The sequence below is a fragment of the Gobius niger genome, assembly GCF_951799975.1.
Source record: "Gobius niger genome assembly, chromosome: 9".
Classification (NCBI taxonomy): Eukaryota; Metazoa; Chordata; class Actinopteri; order Gobiiformes; family Gobiidae; genus Gobius; species Gobius niger.
This window is the reverse complement of record NC_136860.1, coordinates 31,864,259-31,883,055: the sequence shown is the minus strand read 5'-3', so window position 1 is coordinate 31,883,055 and position 18,797 is coordinate 31,864,259. Positions and strand designations below refer to the sequence as shown.

General features: G+C 41.2%; 1 protein-coding gene across 1 annotated transcript in view; it reads left to right on the top strand.

The window, feature by feature from the left end:
* Positions 1 to 18,797, top strand: part of mlphb (melanophilin b) — a gene marked incomplete at its 3' end in the record, with an annotated part of 47,488 nt that overhangs the window by 17,172 nt on the left and 11,519 nt on the right. The window contains exons 5-9 of the mRNA XM_079563431.1: positions 6,061 to 6,102; positions 10,034 to 10,062; positions 11,987 to 12,079; positions 12,311 to 12,431; positions 13,809 to 14,047. Coding sequence (XP_079419557.1) covers positions 6,061 to 6,102; positions 10,034 to 10,062; positions 11,987 to 12,079; positions 12,311 to 12,431; positions 13,809 to 14,047 — 524 coding nt within the window. The remainder of the gene's footprint in view (positions 1 to 6,060; positions 6,103 to 10,033; positions 10,063 to 11,986; positions 12,080 to 12,310; positions 12,432 to 13,808; positions 14,048 to 18,797) is intronic.

Sequence of the window (18,797 nt, the reverse complement as noted above, 5' to 3'; positions counted from 1 at the left end):
TACAAGCCCCGCGGAGGAGCTGCCGGTCAGGAGTGCAGCCTGCCAAAGTCACAGAGCACTGAGCCATAAGTCCGTCAAGAATCACCACAAAATCCCCCGCAAATGAAAGACTTTGAAGAGAGATTGAAGTGCAGATTGTCCTTGAAGTGTGTATAATAAATGGGACTTGCCCTCAACACTGAAGGTGCAAATCAGGGCTTACGTATTATGCAAAATATACTTTTTTAGTATCATTTAGGAATACAATAACTGGACTAAACCAGTTGTAAACTAGTTCTGAATCAGGTCTAAAGCCAATTCTGAACCAGGACTGAACCTGAAGTAATGAAACGTACATAAAATTGTCTCCAACAAGGTCTAAATCTTCTGCTGTGTCCTAGGAAGTGTTTGGCGTCCCACCGGTTGTATTCATGTCACAATTTGAGAAACACGGCATTTCAAAGTAACAAAACCCTGTGTTATTCTCAAAAAACTAATCTCTAACCCAGCTTGTTTGTATCCGTCTTCACTGGTCCAGTATCTGTCTCAATTTGTTGCCATATGTTCAAGAGGCCCTCCGTTCTCATGATTCAAAGTCACAAGAATAAAATTTCCTTTTTCTTTGACAGTGAGCCATCGTCAGGCTGGTGCCAAATCTGTCAGAAGGATTTAATCTCTTTCAGTTCGTTTTCCTGTTTTTTTTTTTTGTGTTGCAGTCCCCGCAGCTGCGCTCAGTGTCCGTGGGTTTGTCCTGATCTGACCAGTGGACCCGGGCAAAACAGCCTATAGGGACTTATTTCATGCTTTAGTTTATACTCGCGGATATGCATGTGTTGAAATATTGTTTAGGTTTGATGTTTTGGCGGCGGCACGGAAAGACTTTCTGCTGCCAGGAACACAATTCAGTTGCATTTTGGCTTCTCCGATTAGCCCCTGTCACGCTGCTGCTGAGTGGCTTTGGCCTGTAACGGGCTTGTTGTTGCCAAAAACACACTTAAAATTGGTTGAAAAGTAATCAAGAAGACTGGGAATTATACATGTATGTATGTACCAATTTTAGCAATAGTTCTACGGTTTCTCCAGTGTTTAGAATGGGTCAGACTAGTTCTCATTAAAGGATTTTTTCGTGGGCAGTGCAGGAGTGAACTCTTTTTTTGTCTATTGTCATGAAAAAGGGACTGCCTGACCAAAAAAACAAAAAAGTCACCAGCTGGATTTAAGTAACTGTTCTGATCTGGGGATGCTTCAGTTGGTCAGGCCTAGGTTCAGCAACACTATGTGCCCAGAGAATGAGATCCGCTGACTACTGTTATGGAATAAAATGTGGTGTGGTTTGGTCTGAGAAGAATTAAAAAACAGAGATAGGTCTTGGATCAAGCGTGCATATGGAGACGCACTTTGCACAGGTTGTGCAAAGATGCTCTGTCGGTTCAGAGCCAGGACACATTATTTACACAGTCTGTGTAAGATCATGCGATCAGAGTGAACCAATGGTTTAACAAGTCAGAGTAGTCAAGATGCAAAGATGAAATGTACAGATACAGCAGTCGCCATGGACAAAAGCATCTCCATAAAGGGATTGTTTTTTGGCTATTGTGATATAGCTGAATATACATGGTCAAATGTCCATAAAGCCACAGGGTCCAGATCTTAACCCCATTAAGAATCTTTGAGATGTGCTGGAGAAGACTTTGCACAGTGGTCACTCTCTCCCATCGTCAATACAAGATCTTGGTGAAAAATAAATGAAACAAATTGCCGAGGCTTTTAGAAACTAAATAACACCGCATGTGACTGTTTTTTGTTCACTGGCTGGTCAGGATAGTAAAACAAAAATATAGCTTTTGCTTCATTCACACATTTTGAGCTGTCTTGTGTACTTTAGTCGTTAACTCTTCTGCTGCGCTGCGTGGGTTTGTTGTTCACTAGATAGAGTCCAGAAGTGTCGTCATGTTTAAAGTCTATTACCGGACCCAATCTATGCATCACTGCTGAAATGCCCAAAAGCAGATTCACGAGCCACAGTTGTGCATGGGCTGTCATTTTGTCACTCTTTTGTCTCTTTTGACCCTCTCATCATTCCCAGACGTCTTTAAACTTCAGACCAGGTCAGCGATTCTGTGTTTGATGCCGTGTGAAGATTTCCCTTGTTCTAACACAGTTCACCGAGTGCCGGGTCGGCCTCGTTCAGCAAAGCAAATGAGATCACGGCTTCGTCGGCATCAGCGAATCTCAACTTCTGAAGAGATGTTTTTACGCTGCGTCACCCCCGAGGATTCTGGGATACGGACAGAGAGGGCTGAGCGGGGTCGTGTGATCAGCGAGTCACATGTCTCCTGTTCAGACTCCACACTCTTCAGTTTGTGCACGTAGTCTTGCAATTGTGAACCATTTTTTTTTACATTTTCATCCTCCATATGTTTCCAGAACAGAGTGGCTTTCGAGGTGGGTGGAACTAATGCGCTCCATACCGAAAAGCGAAATGCATCCTGCTACACTTTGCTAGATTTGCACAGACGGCAAAAATCCTCAAACACTTAAAGATTTACAATTGCAAAACAGATAAAATACACTGTTTGACCACAAAACGGTCACACACACAATATTTCGTTGGACCACCTTTAGCTTTGATTACATTTGCTGCATGCATTTGCTGTGGCATTGCTTCAAAACGTTTTTTTTTTTATGCCAAAAGATCCAGTGTTGCATTAATTATTTACCAAGATCTTATATTGATGATGGGAGAATGTGACCACAGTGCTAAGTCTTCTCCAGCACCTCCCAAAGATTCTCAATGGAGCTAAGATCTGAATTCAGTGGTTCATGTGTGAAAATTGTGTCTCATGAGCCCGATGAATCCTGGCATTGTCATGTTGGAATATGCCTGTGCCATCAGGGAAGAGGAAATCCATTGATGGAATAACCATTCAGGTCGTGAGCTGATTCTGACCTCATTCTTTCGGCCGCAACCCCAAATAAAAACAGTTAGTTAAATCCAGGTGACAACTTTTTTTTGGTCAGGCAGTGATTTTTTTTTTCTGTGTTTTATTTTTTCACCTATTGTTCTGGCTAATGGATGTTCACTGGAGAGTAAAACAGATTGACTGCTAAGGTCCTCCCAGAAGATGTGTTGCCTTCTGTACGAAATAAAGTTGCTTTGCATTGCCCTGCCTTGTAGAGTGGAGGGAGCTGCAGTAGGAAGAGAAAGGAGGAGGTAGAGGAGCTGACCAGTGCAGGACACCACGCTCTGAAACAGGGAGGCGGTGCACCACTTCAGAGGATCAGAGGAGCACTGACGGCAGCCAGCCAGGCTAAATATTTAGTCTTAATTTTAGTCAAAGTGATATTTTTGACGACTAAAATTGGACTAAAACTAAATTAAAAGTTATTCATGAGACTAAAACTATGACTAAAATGTCCAGATATTTTAGTCGACTAAAACAAGACTAAATAAAAATGAAAAGGAGAGACTAAAATCATCCAAACTTGTATTGACAAAGAGCCTCATGTCATTTAAATTCACTGCCAAACGATCAGCTTTGAGCTTTGTTCATGTGAAGCAGCTCCATGAAGCAGAGGAACAAGATTAAATATGATTATAATGAATATTATCAATGCAAAGTCGACTAAATTAGTTTTAAATTTAGTCGACTAAATTGACATGCAATTTTAGTCGACTAAAATTGAAAAGATTTTTTCGACTAAATCTTGACTAAAAATTACATTGCATTTTAGTCAAAAGACCAAGACTAAAACTAAATTAAAATATGTTGTCAAAATTAACACTGCAGGCAGGATTCCTCCGGGTGCTATGGTTTATAGCTCTTAGAACATGCTGGTCAGGTTGGCCCACAGTGGCGGCGCGGCTCAGACGCTGCGGCTCAGGACTAACACCTCAACACAATTTCGTTGTATGCTTGTACAATGTCAAAAAAAAGCACTTACTTATTATTTTCATTGCTCTAATATTTAACTGACCTCTGACAACACTGCAACACAAAGAGAAAATCACAAGCACACATTGCTTTTTTTAGGCACTAATTTGTTTTTGCAATAGAACTCCTTCTTCACTTCTGTGTCTTCATAACTGGGCGCAGTTTGCTCATTGTTTGATTACATCTCAGTAGTTGTTGCTGTCGGCTGGTGCTTTATCCAATCCCTTCTCAATTTTGCAAGTTCTTCTGTTTCAAACGGTCACCACAGAAGACCAAAATGTCACAAAACATTACTAAACATTACTGTTTTGGAGGAGACGACTTGTTTTGTGCTAGTGTCCCACACAGGCTCATTCTGATCATATGGGAACCTCTCACAGCAGTTATGCATGACCTCATAGTTTTGCTGTTTTCACGCCAGCAGATGCAGCGGCGCGTCTGCAGCTCCCGCGCTCGTCCGCTGCATGTGATCTGCGGATTAAAGTGAACATGCATGACTTCACTCTCACATTCCTGCACCGTCTTGGTTGGGAGTGTAATGTGGAGCAGTGGTCCGCCGGGCCCCTAACGCTCCGCTGGTGTCATCCTCTGTGTCTGCGGGAGCTTTATACAACCCAGGCTTTGTATGCAGACAAGCCAAGAGGAAAAACACAGTAACTCGATTTGGGCAGGATGCTGACTGCGAAGAGTCAACTCACTTTTTACACACTAATTCTGATCGGAATTGACTTTGCTGAATCAAGGATACAATTTAAGAAAGGTTCTATTGTAGATATTTTGCTGATGGATTGCAACTGCACATTGATATACAAGGGCTGCAGAATATGTCAAATAACATGTGTTTGAATGAGTCACGTTTATCATATGCACATTATATATATTAAAATAAGAAAAAAATGATTTATATAGGCTTTATTTGAAAATATTTCTAATTTGACGTCAATGTATTCCCTGTGGAGTTCTGTGGTATGTCTGCTCTGGTGTTGCTCAGTGCTGAACACATGTGCAGCCTGTTGCCTGTACCAGAGGCTGACCTTGTTGCCAGGACAGATGATGTTGCTACGTAAACTTTTGCACCTGGCTCGGTGATGCGTTCTGCTGCTGTGGATTCACGGACGGCCTCCTTCTATCACACAATACAGACAAATATTTACGTTTTTTTTTTTCCTTGGAGCGGCTCAGAAAGCTTACAAAGAGCAGCTTGATTTAGGGCTGCTCGATTATTGAAAAAATAATAATCACAATGATTTTTGTCATAATTGAAATCACTATTATTCAAAAGATTATTTGTTGCCTTTATAAAAAAGTCTATCTTTATTTTATTTATTTATTTATCAAAACACTATGATGATATTTTATGTTTTCTGGACAGTCATAAAAGTACAAATGATTTCAAGTTTGCCTCGATTAAGGAGAGGTCTCTGTTTCACACCTGCCCCCTGCTGGCCAGCCCTCACACCTGCGCAAGTAAACTAAGCAGTGCGGCCTGATGACATCATCACACAGCGCTGTTTGTTTTTGTGTCAGGCAAAAGCATGAGCCATGGCACGTGAAAAGCGAAGGGAAAATAATCCCAGCAGCATTAAAAAACGCAAGTCTGCTTTGCAAAAAAAAAAAGAAGAAAAAAGGAAAAATTGAAAAAAAAGAAAAGAAAAAATTATAATTGATTTTTTGCGATTTTGTTAATTTTGTAATCGTTTACTGCTGTAATCGAAATCGTAATCGAATTTCGATTAATTGCACAGACCTGGCTTGAACGCTTTCCGGGGCAACTTATATTCGTAATGCTGGTTTGGTTGTGTTAAAAGAAAAGAAAACAGAAACATTGAAGATCAGGAGACGTTGTGGGACATCTGCGCCTGTGTGTTTGTTGTGACCACTGCATTAATGTGTGTGTTACATTAGCAAAGTCTCTGATCTTTCTGAAACACGCAGAGCTGGATCTGATTGATATAACGATGTTAGAATAAAAGGAGAAACTTCAGTTCCCTACTTTGTTATCTAAGATTTTATGTAAGACATGAAATGGACGCTGACATCTTCAGAACAAACAGTTTTCTAAATTAATCAAGATTCCATTTTGTTTTGTAATCGTTGTGATCAAAAGAGTCCTGATGTCTTCTTTTTCCCCTTTTGTTTTTTACAGAACCAAGTGACTACGACACAAGGAGCATGCCAGAGGTCCCCAGTAAGTAAGACAATGACTTTCACAGGAGCCTTAATAATGAAAATGAAGTGAAGTACCTGACTTTTCTTTCTGTTGTTTTGGGGTTGGCATGAATTATCCACAGTGCCATAATTTATTCAACCTGTCTCCAGACCCATCTCACAGGCCTCATTAGGAGCCTCGTGGGTGAACATTCCAATGCTTGGTAAATTCTGGGTGGCACTTTACTTTAAATGGATGGAAGTAGTGTGAAACCTGAAAGTGCCATAACTTTGTAATTGTGGTCATTTCTAGGGCTGGGACGATACACTTTTGTCAAGATCGAAAAAGTATCACGATTCTCAGGGGCCGATACGTATTGCGATGCAGTCAGTAATAATGATAAGTAATATGTTTACCTTAAAATATGTCCAAAGTGTTTAAACCAAGAGCCATTTGACATTTATTGAAGTGTTAAGAGTGAACGGTGCACTAAGACAAAATGCATACAAAGTGCTATGTAACTGTTTGTTTACTTTATTGTCCCTGTGTCACGAGTTTAAGTAAAAATGAAGAAAGGAGGGCCCAAAATGCAAACTGCAAAGTGAAAGAATCCAAACAAGACACTGACAAAAACCTCAAATAAAACAGGAGCAGCTGAAAAACAGACTCACAGACAGGGACATGAAGACAATGAACTGACAAAGAACAAGGGAAACACAGGGGTAGAAATACGTGAGGAAACGGGGCACAGGTGACACACATTAGGGCGGGAACAGAAAATCACAAAAGACCAAAAAAACATGTCAAAATAAAACACCATGGACATAAACGCAAGAAAACAAACTAAAACAGGGCAACAGAGCGCCTTGTAGGGAAATGTGTCCTCCGCATTGGACCCATCCTTCAATGCCGCCGGGGCAACCTGTAAGGAGCAGTGGGCGACGGCAGTGCCACGACCGGGGACCCTGGAGGATTCACCTATTATACATGTTTCTAACAGTAGGGGAACCCGGAGTAGCCAGAGTAAACCTACGCAGAGACGGGGAGAACATAGAAAGGCCCCGTCCCCGGTGGGAATCCAACCCGGGACCTTCTAGCTGTGAAGCGGAAGTGCTAACCGCTTCGCTACCGTGCCTTTCTCTCTCTGTTAATAATAATGCATTGGTTTTATATAGCGCTTTTCTGGATACTCAAAGACGCTTTACATTGCACTATTCGTTCACTCTCACTTGGTGGTGGTAAGCTACTATTGTAGCCACAGCTGCCCTGGGGTAGACTGACGGAAGCGAGGCAACCAGTCTGCGCCATCGGCCCCTCCGACCACCAACAACCACTCACTCACTCACTACATTCGCTAGGCTTCCTGGTGTTACCAAACGGTCTCCCATCCAAGTACCGACCAGGCCCTTCCCTGCTTAGCTTCCAAGGTCTGACGGGATTGGGCATCGCAAAGGCGGTATGACCACCTGTTGCGGGAAGAAAAAGGAGCGCACGATAAAAAGGCCTCCAAACACAAGTATTGAAAGCATTACGATACTCGGAATTGCAGCAAAAAGTATTGCAATTCAGTACAATGTTATGTCCCAGCCCAAGTAATTACATAGAAACCGTACACACACAGAATTTATATTGTGTTAATATAAGTAATCCTAACCCTAGCTCAGTATAAAGACAGTCAATTACCAGGAAACATATGAAAACAGGGCTTGTTTTACTCAGATGCCATTTCATTACCATTTTCTTACTCTGCTGTAACATAAGGTCAAACCGAACTCTGACAATGATTGGAAGAACTAAATCTTGGCCACCACAAGCCGCTTATCCCTGCGGTAACCTCTGACACTTTGTACGTTTTTAAGCCAAAAGACGACGTTCTGCATACGTTTCCATCCCCACACATTGAAATAAAAATAAAAAGTACTTGTTTCCACAGTTAAATCTCTTTCTTACTTTCCCAACATCACACGTTACATAAAACAGTAGTCGGGCTTCAGCGGCTTGGAGGCCCTTGCACTCATGACTCACTTCTTAATAATAATTGTTGCCGGTGGGACCTCCCTTTGGATAAACCCTGCTGTGCGTTTGTGTGTGTGGGTGGTCCAGAGTAACATCAGACATTGTAATAATATACTCATGACATCATATACAGTAACTTCATTTGCTTCTTAAAAATGAATCCTGATATTTAACTCCGACTGTCAGTAATAAATGGGAGGGTCTTTTCTGTAATGGCCAGCGGGACGGTTCGGGGGCTCACCAGAATGTGTCGGTGCAATTAGTGTTTTGGCTTTCGGGAAGACAACCGGAGCCAGGAAAGTTAAATACCTGGTTTAAAAAGCTCTTAATTGAAGACTTTTATTGGGAACATTGCAGTAACGCTCTCTGATGGAGTGAGGTCTGACATCTGCAAAGCTGTTGAGATGCAGATTTGTCTTAGTGATGTGGAAAAAAATCATGTGGGAAAAGAGACGCCATTGTTTATGAAGACAAAGTTTGCATTGTTTTCTGGCTTTGTCTGCTGAACTCAGTTGCTATTATGTGAATGAATGTGGAGATTTTTTTGTTTTATTTTAGCCATTTTTTAAGCATTTGTGATACGAACTTTGTAGACAGGGGCACACGACAATAGCAGCAGGTTTTGAGATGTGACCACATTGGGCCTATAGTCAGATTTGTTGCCAGCCTTCATCCCATCACTGAGAATTGTGCTACACATTTTTTTTACATCAGGGAAAAAAACACAGGAACACCTATATCAATATCAAATCCAGAACTATAGCAGGTCTACAAAGTTTCTAAAGTAACTTAGACTCAATGATGTCTGAACTTAAATGCATAACCGAAGCATGACTGTAATTTAATTTCATGTATTTTTTTATTCTTTCTTTAAAGGGACTCTGACGTCTTTAAAAATGTTAAAATTAAGTATTTTCCTCCCCCTACATGTTCCTGCAATGTCCTAATGTGTAGAATGAGCCCAGACCTGCCTCTAAAATCTTGACTGTCACTGAAAAAGGTGTTAATTCAGGTCCGAAGTGCCGTGATACACAAGCTTAAAGGAATAGGCCACCGTTTTTACATACTGAGATATGTTCTTACCTTAGCTTTGACGAGTTCTTTAGGACCTGTCTGATCTTCACCCGTGCCTTCAGTCACGTAAACACAGCGCAGACGGCGTTAGCATTTAGCGTCTCCCTCTCTCCTCTACAGCTCCAAAACAGGTCAAGATAGAAGCTACCAAGCTCTTCCACGTTTTCCCTATTTAAATATGGTTACGTGAAGTGTTCCACTACAAAGTATAATACACAAAATTAAACAATGTGTATTTTCTAAGCGGATAAAAGGGGGAACTATATTGTAAGGCGTAATAATACCAGGAGTAGTTCGAAATCCGCGCAGTAATCTTCACTTTACTATGCGGATGCCAAATTACTCCTGGTATTATTACGCCTTACAATATAGTTCCCCCTTTTATCCGCTTAGAAAATCCACATTGTTTAATTTTGTGTAATTATACTTTGGAAGAGCTTGGTAGCTTCTATCTTGACCTGTTTTGGAGCTATAGAGGAGAGGGGGAGAGGCTAAATGCTAACGCTGTCTGCGCTGTGTTTACGTGACTGAAGGCACGGGTGAAGATCAGACAGGCCCTAAAGAACTCGTCAAAGCTAAGGTAAGAACATATCTCAGTATGTAAAAACGGTGGCCTATTCCTTTAACCCCACTGAGAATTTGCTGGAAAAGGCCCTGCACTGTGATCACACTCTCCCATCATCAACACTGGATCTATTGACATTGCTGAAGCTTATTGAAACACTGCCACAGCTAATGCGTCCTGTAATCAAAGCTAAAGGCAGTAAAACTAAATATTACTCTTTTTTTTTTGTGGTGACTTATTTGGGGTCAGGCAGGGTATTTTTAATTAGAATGAATAGAGTCTCACCAATAGTAATGCCTTTCTTTTCTTCTACAGGTGAATACGATGGTCACCACTACAAAGAGGTAGGACACAAAACTTCATTCTGAATTTGTAAGCAATTTTTCACCACTACCAAGTTTTTGCCACCACAGAACATGCCTCCAAAACAAGAAGCAGACCCAAAGCTGCGGCTGTTTAGCAGTAACAATATTTGCACATTTTATTTTCGTAAAACGCTGACACATGACACCAGACAGTGACTACTTTTGAACGTTTATTTGTTGCACGTTTTCATTCAAAAGCTGTAAAAAGATGGATCCCTTTCGCGTTGAGTCCTCATAGCGCCGTTCCGGCCTTGGCGAAAACTCTCCCCACATGATCCAGCCCAGGCTTCACTCTGACAGCTGGTTATGACTAAGAACATGCACATTTCGAACCAGCTCCGACAGCAGTGCATTGTGGGTACATTCCATGCTGTCATGCTCAATCACACAGTTGAAAAGGCTCTATTCCAACTCCTGTAAAAGGTCCATAGAGCGCGCTGGTATCCATCATAAAGCCCAGACAGCTATTGTTTAAAATACTGTGTAATGTAGCAGCCATACTGTTTATTCTCAATCACAGCAGCAGCAGTAAGAAGAGAACATATTTCCATTTCTTCACGGCTCAATTTCTGCACATTTTGAGCTCTGTTTGCGATACAATACCAGATTTGCGCTTTTGTTTCATGTTTTATAATTGCAAACTTGACTGACATGATTAATATGGAAGGAAAAACCACAGAAAGTAATAGAGGCGCTCTGTGGAGACGTGCTGTGTTTGGTCACAGTGTCCTCTAGTGTTTCACGCTGATGAGTGCAAGGTCAAAGTCAGAGAAGCCCTGTTGTGTTATTAGGTGTATTTAGTTATGTTTGTACTATATGCTTGTTTTAACTCATTACTTAATTCATTCAATATCATTTTCTTTTATGTAAATGCCATTTTGAGGACACTTAACCTCTTGCCGCCCACCTTAACTATTTTCTCCAGTTTCGGCTTTCCTAAAAGCTTCTTGACTGGAGAGTTTGCAGCCTATATGCCAGTGTAATGCCTCATTTGAAAGCTAAGACCTACAAAACTGATATAAATTGATCTTTTTCCTGCTGTGTTGTAGTCACTTTTTTCACATTCTTTTTCATTGCATTTTCGTCACTTTCTTGTTGCTCTTTTGTTGCTTTTGTGTGGCTTTTTTAAAATGCATTTATGTCACATTTTTGCCACTTTTTTTGTTGACTTTTTGTGGCAGATTTTTTATTCATTTATTTTTAACTTATTTGTTGCACTTTCGTCACTTTTGTCTTACATTTTTGTGGCTTTTTTGTTACTTTTTGTTGTTATTTTGTCGCTTTTTCCAAGACGCTTTTAGATTTGGGTAAAGTCAAACTGGAGAAAATGTGCTCGATTCAGGTGGGGGTTAGGAGGTTCAAGAAACATTTTCTGCTGATTTCTTGATAGTTGTGGATCCAGTCCTCATTTTGTATCCCTGCAAAATGTAAATGCTTATTGCTTTGCATATGAGTAGGTGCTTATATCAGTATAATGTGATTTGTGTTAAAATAAAATATAAATGTTAACTGCTCAGATAAACTAAACTAAAAGTGCACATTAATTAACATGTCAGCTGTAGCAGCCATGTAAAGGTGCTGGAGTTAGGAAAAAATGTTGATTAAACAAGACACAATCAAGTCACTTAATGACATTTTCGAATATTCTGACGCAGCAAATTTGTATTTATTTTATTTTCATTTCAAACAACCACAAACAAGTTAATATAAATGAGCAACTACACAGACACAGGAGATTTTTTTTCCATTAATTGCAAACACTATACAATATGTGCCAGTCCTTTCCTCTTTGCTTTGGATTGAGCTTTATCTCTTCTCTGCCTTTCAAAATCGTGCTTTCCTTTCTGGTGTTTTTTTTTTCTTAACTCTCGGTGATGGGTTCTTGTGTCTCTTCCTGTTAAAGATGAAAAAGCCGAAGCGGCGGCTCACGGTGGACCGTTTAGAGCTGGACTTGGGCTATGACTATCTGAGCGATTCCAGAGGACACTGCTATCAGGTACAGGGACTAATCTGCTGCATGCCAACCAACCAACCTGCGCTATTTGTCTATTTATAATTCCTAGCGACTGGAGTAGTCTGACAATGGCATCATGCTGCAGGCTTCGATTAACCCTCATCTGAATGTCACAAATCTCAAAATTAGTCTGAGTTGAAAATGCTCAATGTATTGTCAGTAATATTGTGCAGTATAATCTTTCAGTCCTCATGCCTGCTATCCTCCCTCCAGGCCCACAGTCCCAGTGACAGTGTGAGCGAGACAGAGAAGACCAGAGACAAGAGACTGGACTACAACAATGGAGGCCTGGACTACAGTCAGGGGGTGGAGTCTGCCATCACTCAGCGACAAGGTATTCAATTCAAATTCAAATTCAAATTCACTTTATTTATCCGTTAGGAACTTCATTTGCAGGAGAAGTGCCAGTACGGGCCCGATAAAAACAATACATCCACAGACATTCAACAACATACAGCAATAATAAATACATTAAAAAACAATACAGGTACAGAAGCACAACCAGAGAGACCTGTAGTTGTATTTGGTTTGGTAAAGCTACTTTGTATAGTTTTAAAGACTGCACATTATCGTTATTGTTATATTAGATGCTGCAATATTCATAACACAATCACTGACTGAGATTTACATTTAAATATAATTTAAAAGTGTTTTGTTGTATGCTGTGTAAGATTTTTGCTATTATTCTGCGTTTGTGAGTTACGTGACAAAAACGCCACCCACCGCCATATTGGATAATTCTTCTAATGCAATAATAATATCAAGCTGAACTTGAATTATTCAGTATTTTCCGGACTATAAGTTACTCTGGGGTGTAAGTCGCACAAGCCTCTCCCGGCAGCACGTTGTTCAAGCTCCATTTGCGAACTCTTTCCTCTAGCTGTGGCCATTGAGCTTTTAGCCTGTGATTTCTGTAGCTTTTTCTTTGTTTTCTTCATTGCAGTAAGAGTAACCTATGCTTTTCACCAGTCCTTCACTAGTTTCTCGCTCACTCCTTTCTTTTTTTTCAGTGGTACAGGAGTAGAAATTACTGGTACACAAGCCTATAGTGCCATCTAGCGGCTGTCAGAGTGAAAATAACAAAGATGTGAAATCATGTTTTGATATACTATAGGTAGCACCTGAGTATAGGTCGCACCAGAAGTGTCAGTACAATGGAAGTTCTAATCCGTGGCAAAAAAGAGTCAAAAGTGGGCAAGGCAAAATAAGGTGAATAGATAAAAGTGCGAATTATAGTCCGGAAAATGCAGTACATTTTTCTACCAAATAAAGATATAGAGACATGGAGAGGAGCAAAGTGGTTCAACAGTCCATAAATACAAAAATAACGGACAATGCTAACCATAAAGCTAACGTTAACTTCATGCTACATATGCTAACACTAGCTAAAAGTGCTGTTTTTTTGCTTCTACTGGACAAGCTGGCGTGAAAAAACATCCTTATGGACCTGATTTTGACTTGACTTTATTTGTGTGTGATAAATATGTTTCTAGTCCTCCAGAAAATGACTAATTGTGATTTCCTAAGCATACTTCCTTCCCTGTCTCCTAGGCCACGCCCCCTTGTATGACGCTTTGCCATCTGTATACATCAGTTTTAATAAACCAGTGTCCTTTATGATTATAATTATAAAGTCACATGTGTCTCTTGCTGAATGAATTGTGCACTAGAACTTGCCAAACCTTTACATCCGTACTTTTCCCCCCCCCAGACGAGTTTGTGTACTCTGAGGGCCGCGACCCATCTCGCTCAGTGTCGCGCCTCAGCTACTCGTCCTGTGGCAGCGGGAGCGTGGGCGGGAATCCCAGGATCTCCGTGTTCCTGGCCGGACCGGAGGACTCGGAGGAGGACGAAAACTTCCCCACCTTCCCCCTGTACCAGAGCCACCTGCACAGCCACCGCAACTCGCACACCTCCCAGGACAGCCTCAACTCCAGCAACCCGCCGCAGGTCTCAAACTTTACTTCACTGCAGCTTTAGCGTTAGTAGATATCTCGTACAGTAAAGCTTGGGAGCGTTTTAATAGCTTGAAAGCAGTACAGCACACCCATCTCTCAGAAAACCACCCACTTCTGTTTTGAACACTACACTCATCCCTCTCATTTGTGCTCCGCAATCTTCATAAATCCATTTTGATAGCTTCATGTTTATAAAAGTCTCTGTGGTTGAAGATCAGCCTTGAGTATTTACTATTTCCTTTCAAACCATCCAGTTCACATTATGTATACACGCCCACAATAATAATAAAAAAGAGTTACAGTTGAAATGCGCTGCAAAATACCAACCCACGACTGCGCTGTATCTGCCCGATATCAATCAATCACGGCACATGTGGTTTTGAAAAGGCAGTTCAAAGCATGTTTCTTTTTTGGCAAAACATAAAAGCTTTTTTTGCTTATTGTTCTTCAACGTGAGTGAGATAAGGTCTCCTGAGGTCTATTGATTATATTTTAAACTGATACAATGATTGTGACGCCGGCTGCTATCTTATGATCATTTTGATGCACCGCAGTTGGTATAGTGATAAATATGCTGAAACCATTGAATTGTGCTTTCAAATTAATGCTTTGTGTCCAACAATATACAGTGCAGAGCATAAACTAAGAAGAAGAAGAAGATCTTTATTTATATAGCGCCTTTCACAGACATATAGTCACAAAGCGCTTTACATGAGACAAACTAAGGCACCTGTTTAGTTTGGCTTGGCTTTGCAGGAACGAACCAACCCCCCTGCGTCCACTCCAAAAGGTCCCGAGCCGTTGTTCTTTCACGTGAAAGCAAATGGCATGCAGACTAAATATAGGGACGGGAAGCAGCAGTAAGTGCACTGGAGGGGGTGAGGTCAAGGAGGCCTAATCCAAATGCAAGTCACCGCACACTATGCAGAAAATATGTTTGCTGCACCAGTCACAGAAGGAAAAGCCATTAGGGAATGTAATGACCTTGCGGATTTGTAGAGTGGAACCCATTGGGGATGTATCATGATCAAATTCTCATTCTAATTTATTCACTGTCTTCATCACTGTGTAAATTAAACTCAAAGGAGACTGAAAGTAATCAATGGATGTCCTTCTTTCCTGATGGCATATTCCAAGATGACGAAGCCAGGATTCATCAGGCTCAAACTGTGAGAGAGTTTGAGACATCATTTTCACACATGTAAGGCAAGGCAAGTTTATTTGTAGAGCACAATTCATACACAAGGCAATTCAAAGTGCTTCACAGTTGCATAAATACAATATCAATGTATTGGCCATCTCAGAGTCCAGATTTTATTAACCTCGTTGGGAATCTCTGAGATGTGCTGGAGAAGGCCTTGCGCAGTGAACAGACTTTACAAGATGGTGACAATTAATCCAGGAATCAAAGGTAAAGGCAGTCCAACGGAATATTAGCGTCGGAACAATCGTGCTGCTGTGTGCGCTTGAATCATTTCGAACTTCACAGCAGATTGGGGACCATGGCCGAAATCTTTGCATGGATTTGGGGACCAATCACAGAACGAGGAGGGACGGCAAGAAGATGAGGCGCTATTCGACATACGGAAGCTGGTAGTTTGTTTTTACGAAGAAAAAAATAAATGTTTATTTATGGATCCAACATGACAGCAGCAGACCCGACGCCATCTTTTCATCAAGCTTTAGACCGTGTTCTAAATAGTTTAGCTCTAAAGTTTACAGTGGGTACATCATCTGATAGGATGATACGATTGGCTATGGCTACGTGCAGACGCATATGATAGACATTCGCAGCGCCCAGTGAACAGGTAAGGACAATCGTAAACCACACCTCTCCTACGGGAAAATGAGTTGGTGGTTCCCAGACTAAATATAACCTGTGATATTTAGTCTGGCGATAGCAAGGCTAACGGAGTGTGTGGCCTTTTTATTTTCGGTGGCGACTAAGGCTTTGGCAAGTGGTAGTGTATTAGTGATGTGAAATGTACAGATAGTATAAAACAAGTATACGCTTCTGTTTTCCACATTGTCTAGGATCTGAACACAGTACACACAATGCATTGACCCTTTTGCCAGCTGACAGTGCCGTACAGCTGTGATTCCTTGGACTCTTCAGTGGTCGTCCGTGTACCCCGTACCTTAAGGGTGTTGCAGTTTATTCAGAAAGACAATGCTGCGTTCAAAATAAACCTAAAATTCTCTCGAAACTACACATTTCACTGCAAAATATAGCCTTTCCTATCAAAATTATGTTCTGTTTCCCTCCTTTTTTCAATCTGAAGTAATCCCAAGCACCCCGTGCTAGGTCCTCGAGTACCCCTGGTTGGGAATCACTGCTGTACAGTATTGGGAGAAATGTCTTGTTCATTATAGAAGCTGAAATAATAATCAGACTACGTGTTAACTCATCATTTTGTCCCCTCAAGCTCTACAAACACCTCAATGTAAACTTATCCCGGGTTTTTCCAACTGCACGCCTCGCAATTTATAACTGGACCTAAGTTTATCAGCGTGACACGTTGAGTGATGCGGAGGGGACAGCTGCCTTAGGTACATTACATCAGGGTCTATTTCGGTAACGCAGTCAGGGGAGGCGCTGGGAAGGATCAAAACAACTGTTCAAAGGGAGGGGATTGAAAACACACTCTGTTTACCATTACTTTGGCTGACTCCGGGTCTGCTGCTGCTGTTAGGAGGATACAGCCCAAACGTGTCCTCATGTGTCCTGCGGATGAACTGAAGAAAGCTGATTCGCATTGCTTTGATTATTGGTGTGCAGCTTTATGATTTGAAGTTGGCAATCGCGCTTTGAAGGACACCATGATATGTTTAGCGCCAAATGAGACACAAATATGGCAAGTTACAAGTCTATAACTATACCATTTTGTTTACATGGATGGATAACTTCAGGTATAAGCTATAGGAGATGTTTTTAAAGAATAATTAAGACCCACATGTTATTGGAAAGGACGGCTAGGGTGATGGGGGTGAAGAGCGAACAACAAATTGTCACCCTGGACTCTAACCCATGACACAGAGGACGTAAGACTGTTCTGCCACGTGTGCAGCAGCCTTAACCACAGACTGCACAGGTTATAGGAGATGTTTATCCATTGACTCAATATCACGGGGACAATTTGTCAATAACAGCATCCGGGAACGCTCTCTAAATCCAAGCCTGGATCACGGGACGAATAAGCCCTCCTTAAGAGATCTAGGCCAAGGGCTCCCAAATTCCATTGTACGGTTCTATCAAGGCACAACAATTGTCTTGAAACCCCTAAGCTTAGTGTCCTTCTACTTCCCAGGCGGTCCTGACTGGGAACACTGGAGCTCTCGTTTACAGAGAAGTCCTGGCCCCTATTGTCTATGTTTTTCATGGTGGAGGAAACTGGAGCAAGAAACCAATTCATGCACAGGATTAACATGGAAACTCTACAAAGCAAGGCCCCACTGAGTTTGATTTCAGGACCTTCTTGAGGACCTTCTCTAGGATCTCTAGTGTCATTAATAGGTTTAAATAGTTAAAGGGACTATACGGGGTCTAAAAATGTTAACATTATGTATTTTCCTCCCCCCACATGTTCCAGCCATGTCCTAATGTGTAGAATGAGCTCAGACCTGTTCACCCCAACTGCCTCTAAAATCCTGCACTGTCGCTCAAAAAGGCGTTTTTTCGGGTCTGAAGTGCCGTCATGCACGAGCTTAATATAGAAGCTGCAGTTACGGATAAGGCCTGAGATGGCAGTAGAGAGCATAAAATCACGAACTTGCATCTAGTCCCTTTAACTTTTTTCAGGGCTGTCAAGCGTAAAAAATGTTTTATCGCGATTAGTTGCACTTGTGGAATTCGATTAATCACGGTTAATTTTTCTCTAACAATTCTATTCATTTTTTATATTTCTCCAACATAAACACTTAAATTTAACACATTTGATTATTAATTGACACATTTCATTAACCAAATATTCACATTTTCACAATTATTGGAAAAGCCATCAGTTCAGCCCTTTCTTGGTTGCTCGCCCAAAGCTTGATAAGTCACATTTTAGAGACATTTTCTTTGGTGCTGAACATTTTGGACAGAATCTGCAAACTTTAAGGTTCATAAAGTAGAGTACAAGGACAAAATTAAAATCATTTTTGTTGAAATAGGGTAATTAGGCAAGCCTTTTTGTTGCATAAGTAGCTCTGTTTCATAAAAGTACCTCATAGTGTGAGAAGATTGGAGACCTGTGGCTCACAATTTGTAGTTAATACAAGTGCTTTGTCTTTCAGGTCATGCGTTTGCTCAGATACAGAAGTGTGTTTTTTCAACAAATCTGATATAATCTACTTCTTGTCAAACTTGTCTTTACACAAATAGCTGAGAGATTTTCAATTCTCAGCTAAGTCTTCTTTCCCTGTTGCTCTTTGTGACAGTAGAGCCCTGTTGTGCACACTCCCACCTGGTCTGGTGCAGATAAACCTCTTTCACATGTCACGGCCATTTGATATTGCAGTTTACCCCGGTGGACAAATACAAACACAAATACTAGACATGATCTGCCAGACATCAAAACATCCCCACCACCCCCCTCCGGACACTGGGGTAGGCTGTTGCATGGGCCAATGTTGATTTGACTGTGCTGTTTTGATGGTGAAATCGTAGCTGGCATCAAAGTGAGAAAGTGTGGAACAGGACATGAGTACGAGCAACAGGATCTGATGTACAAATGCGCAAGTGTGTGTGACATAAGGAC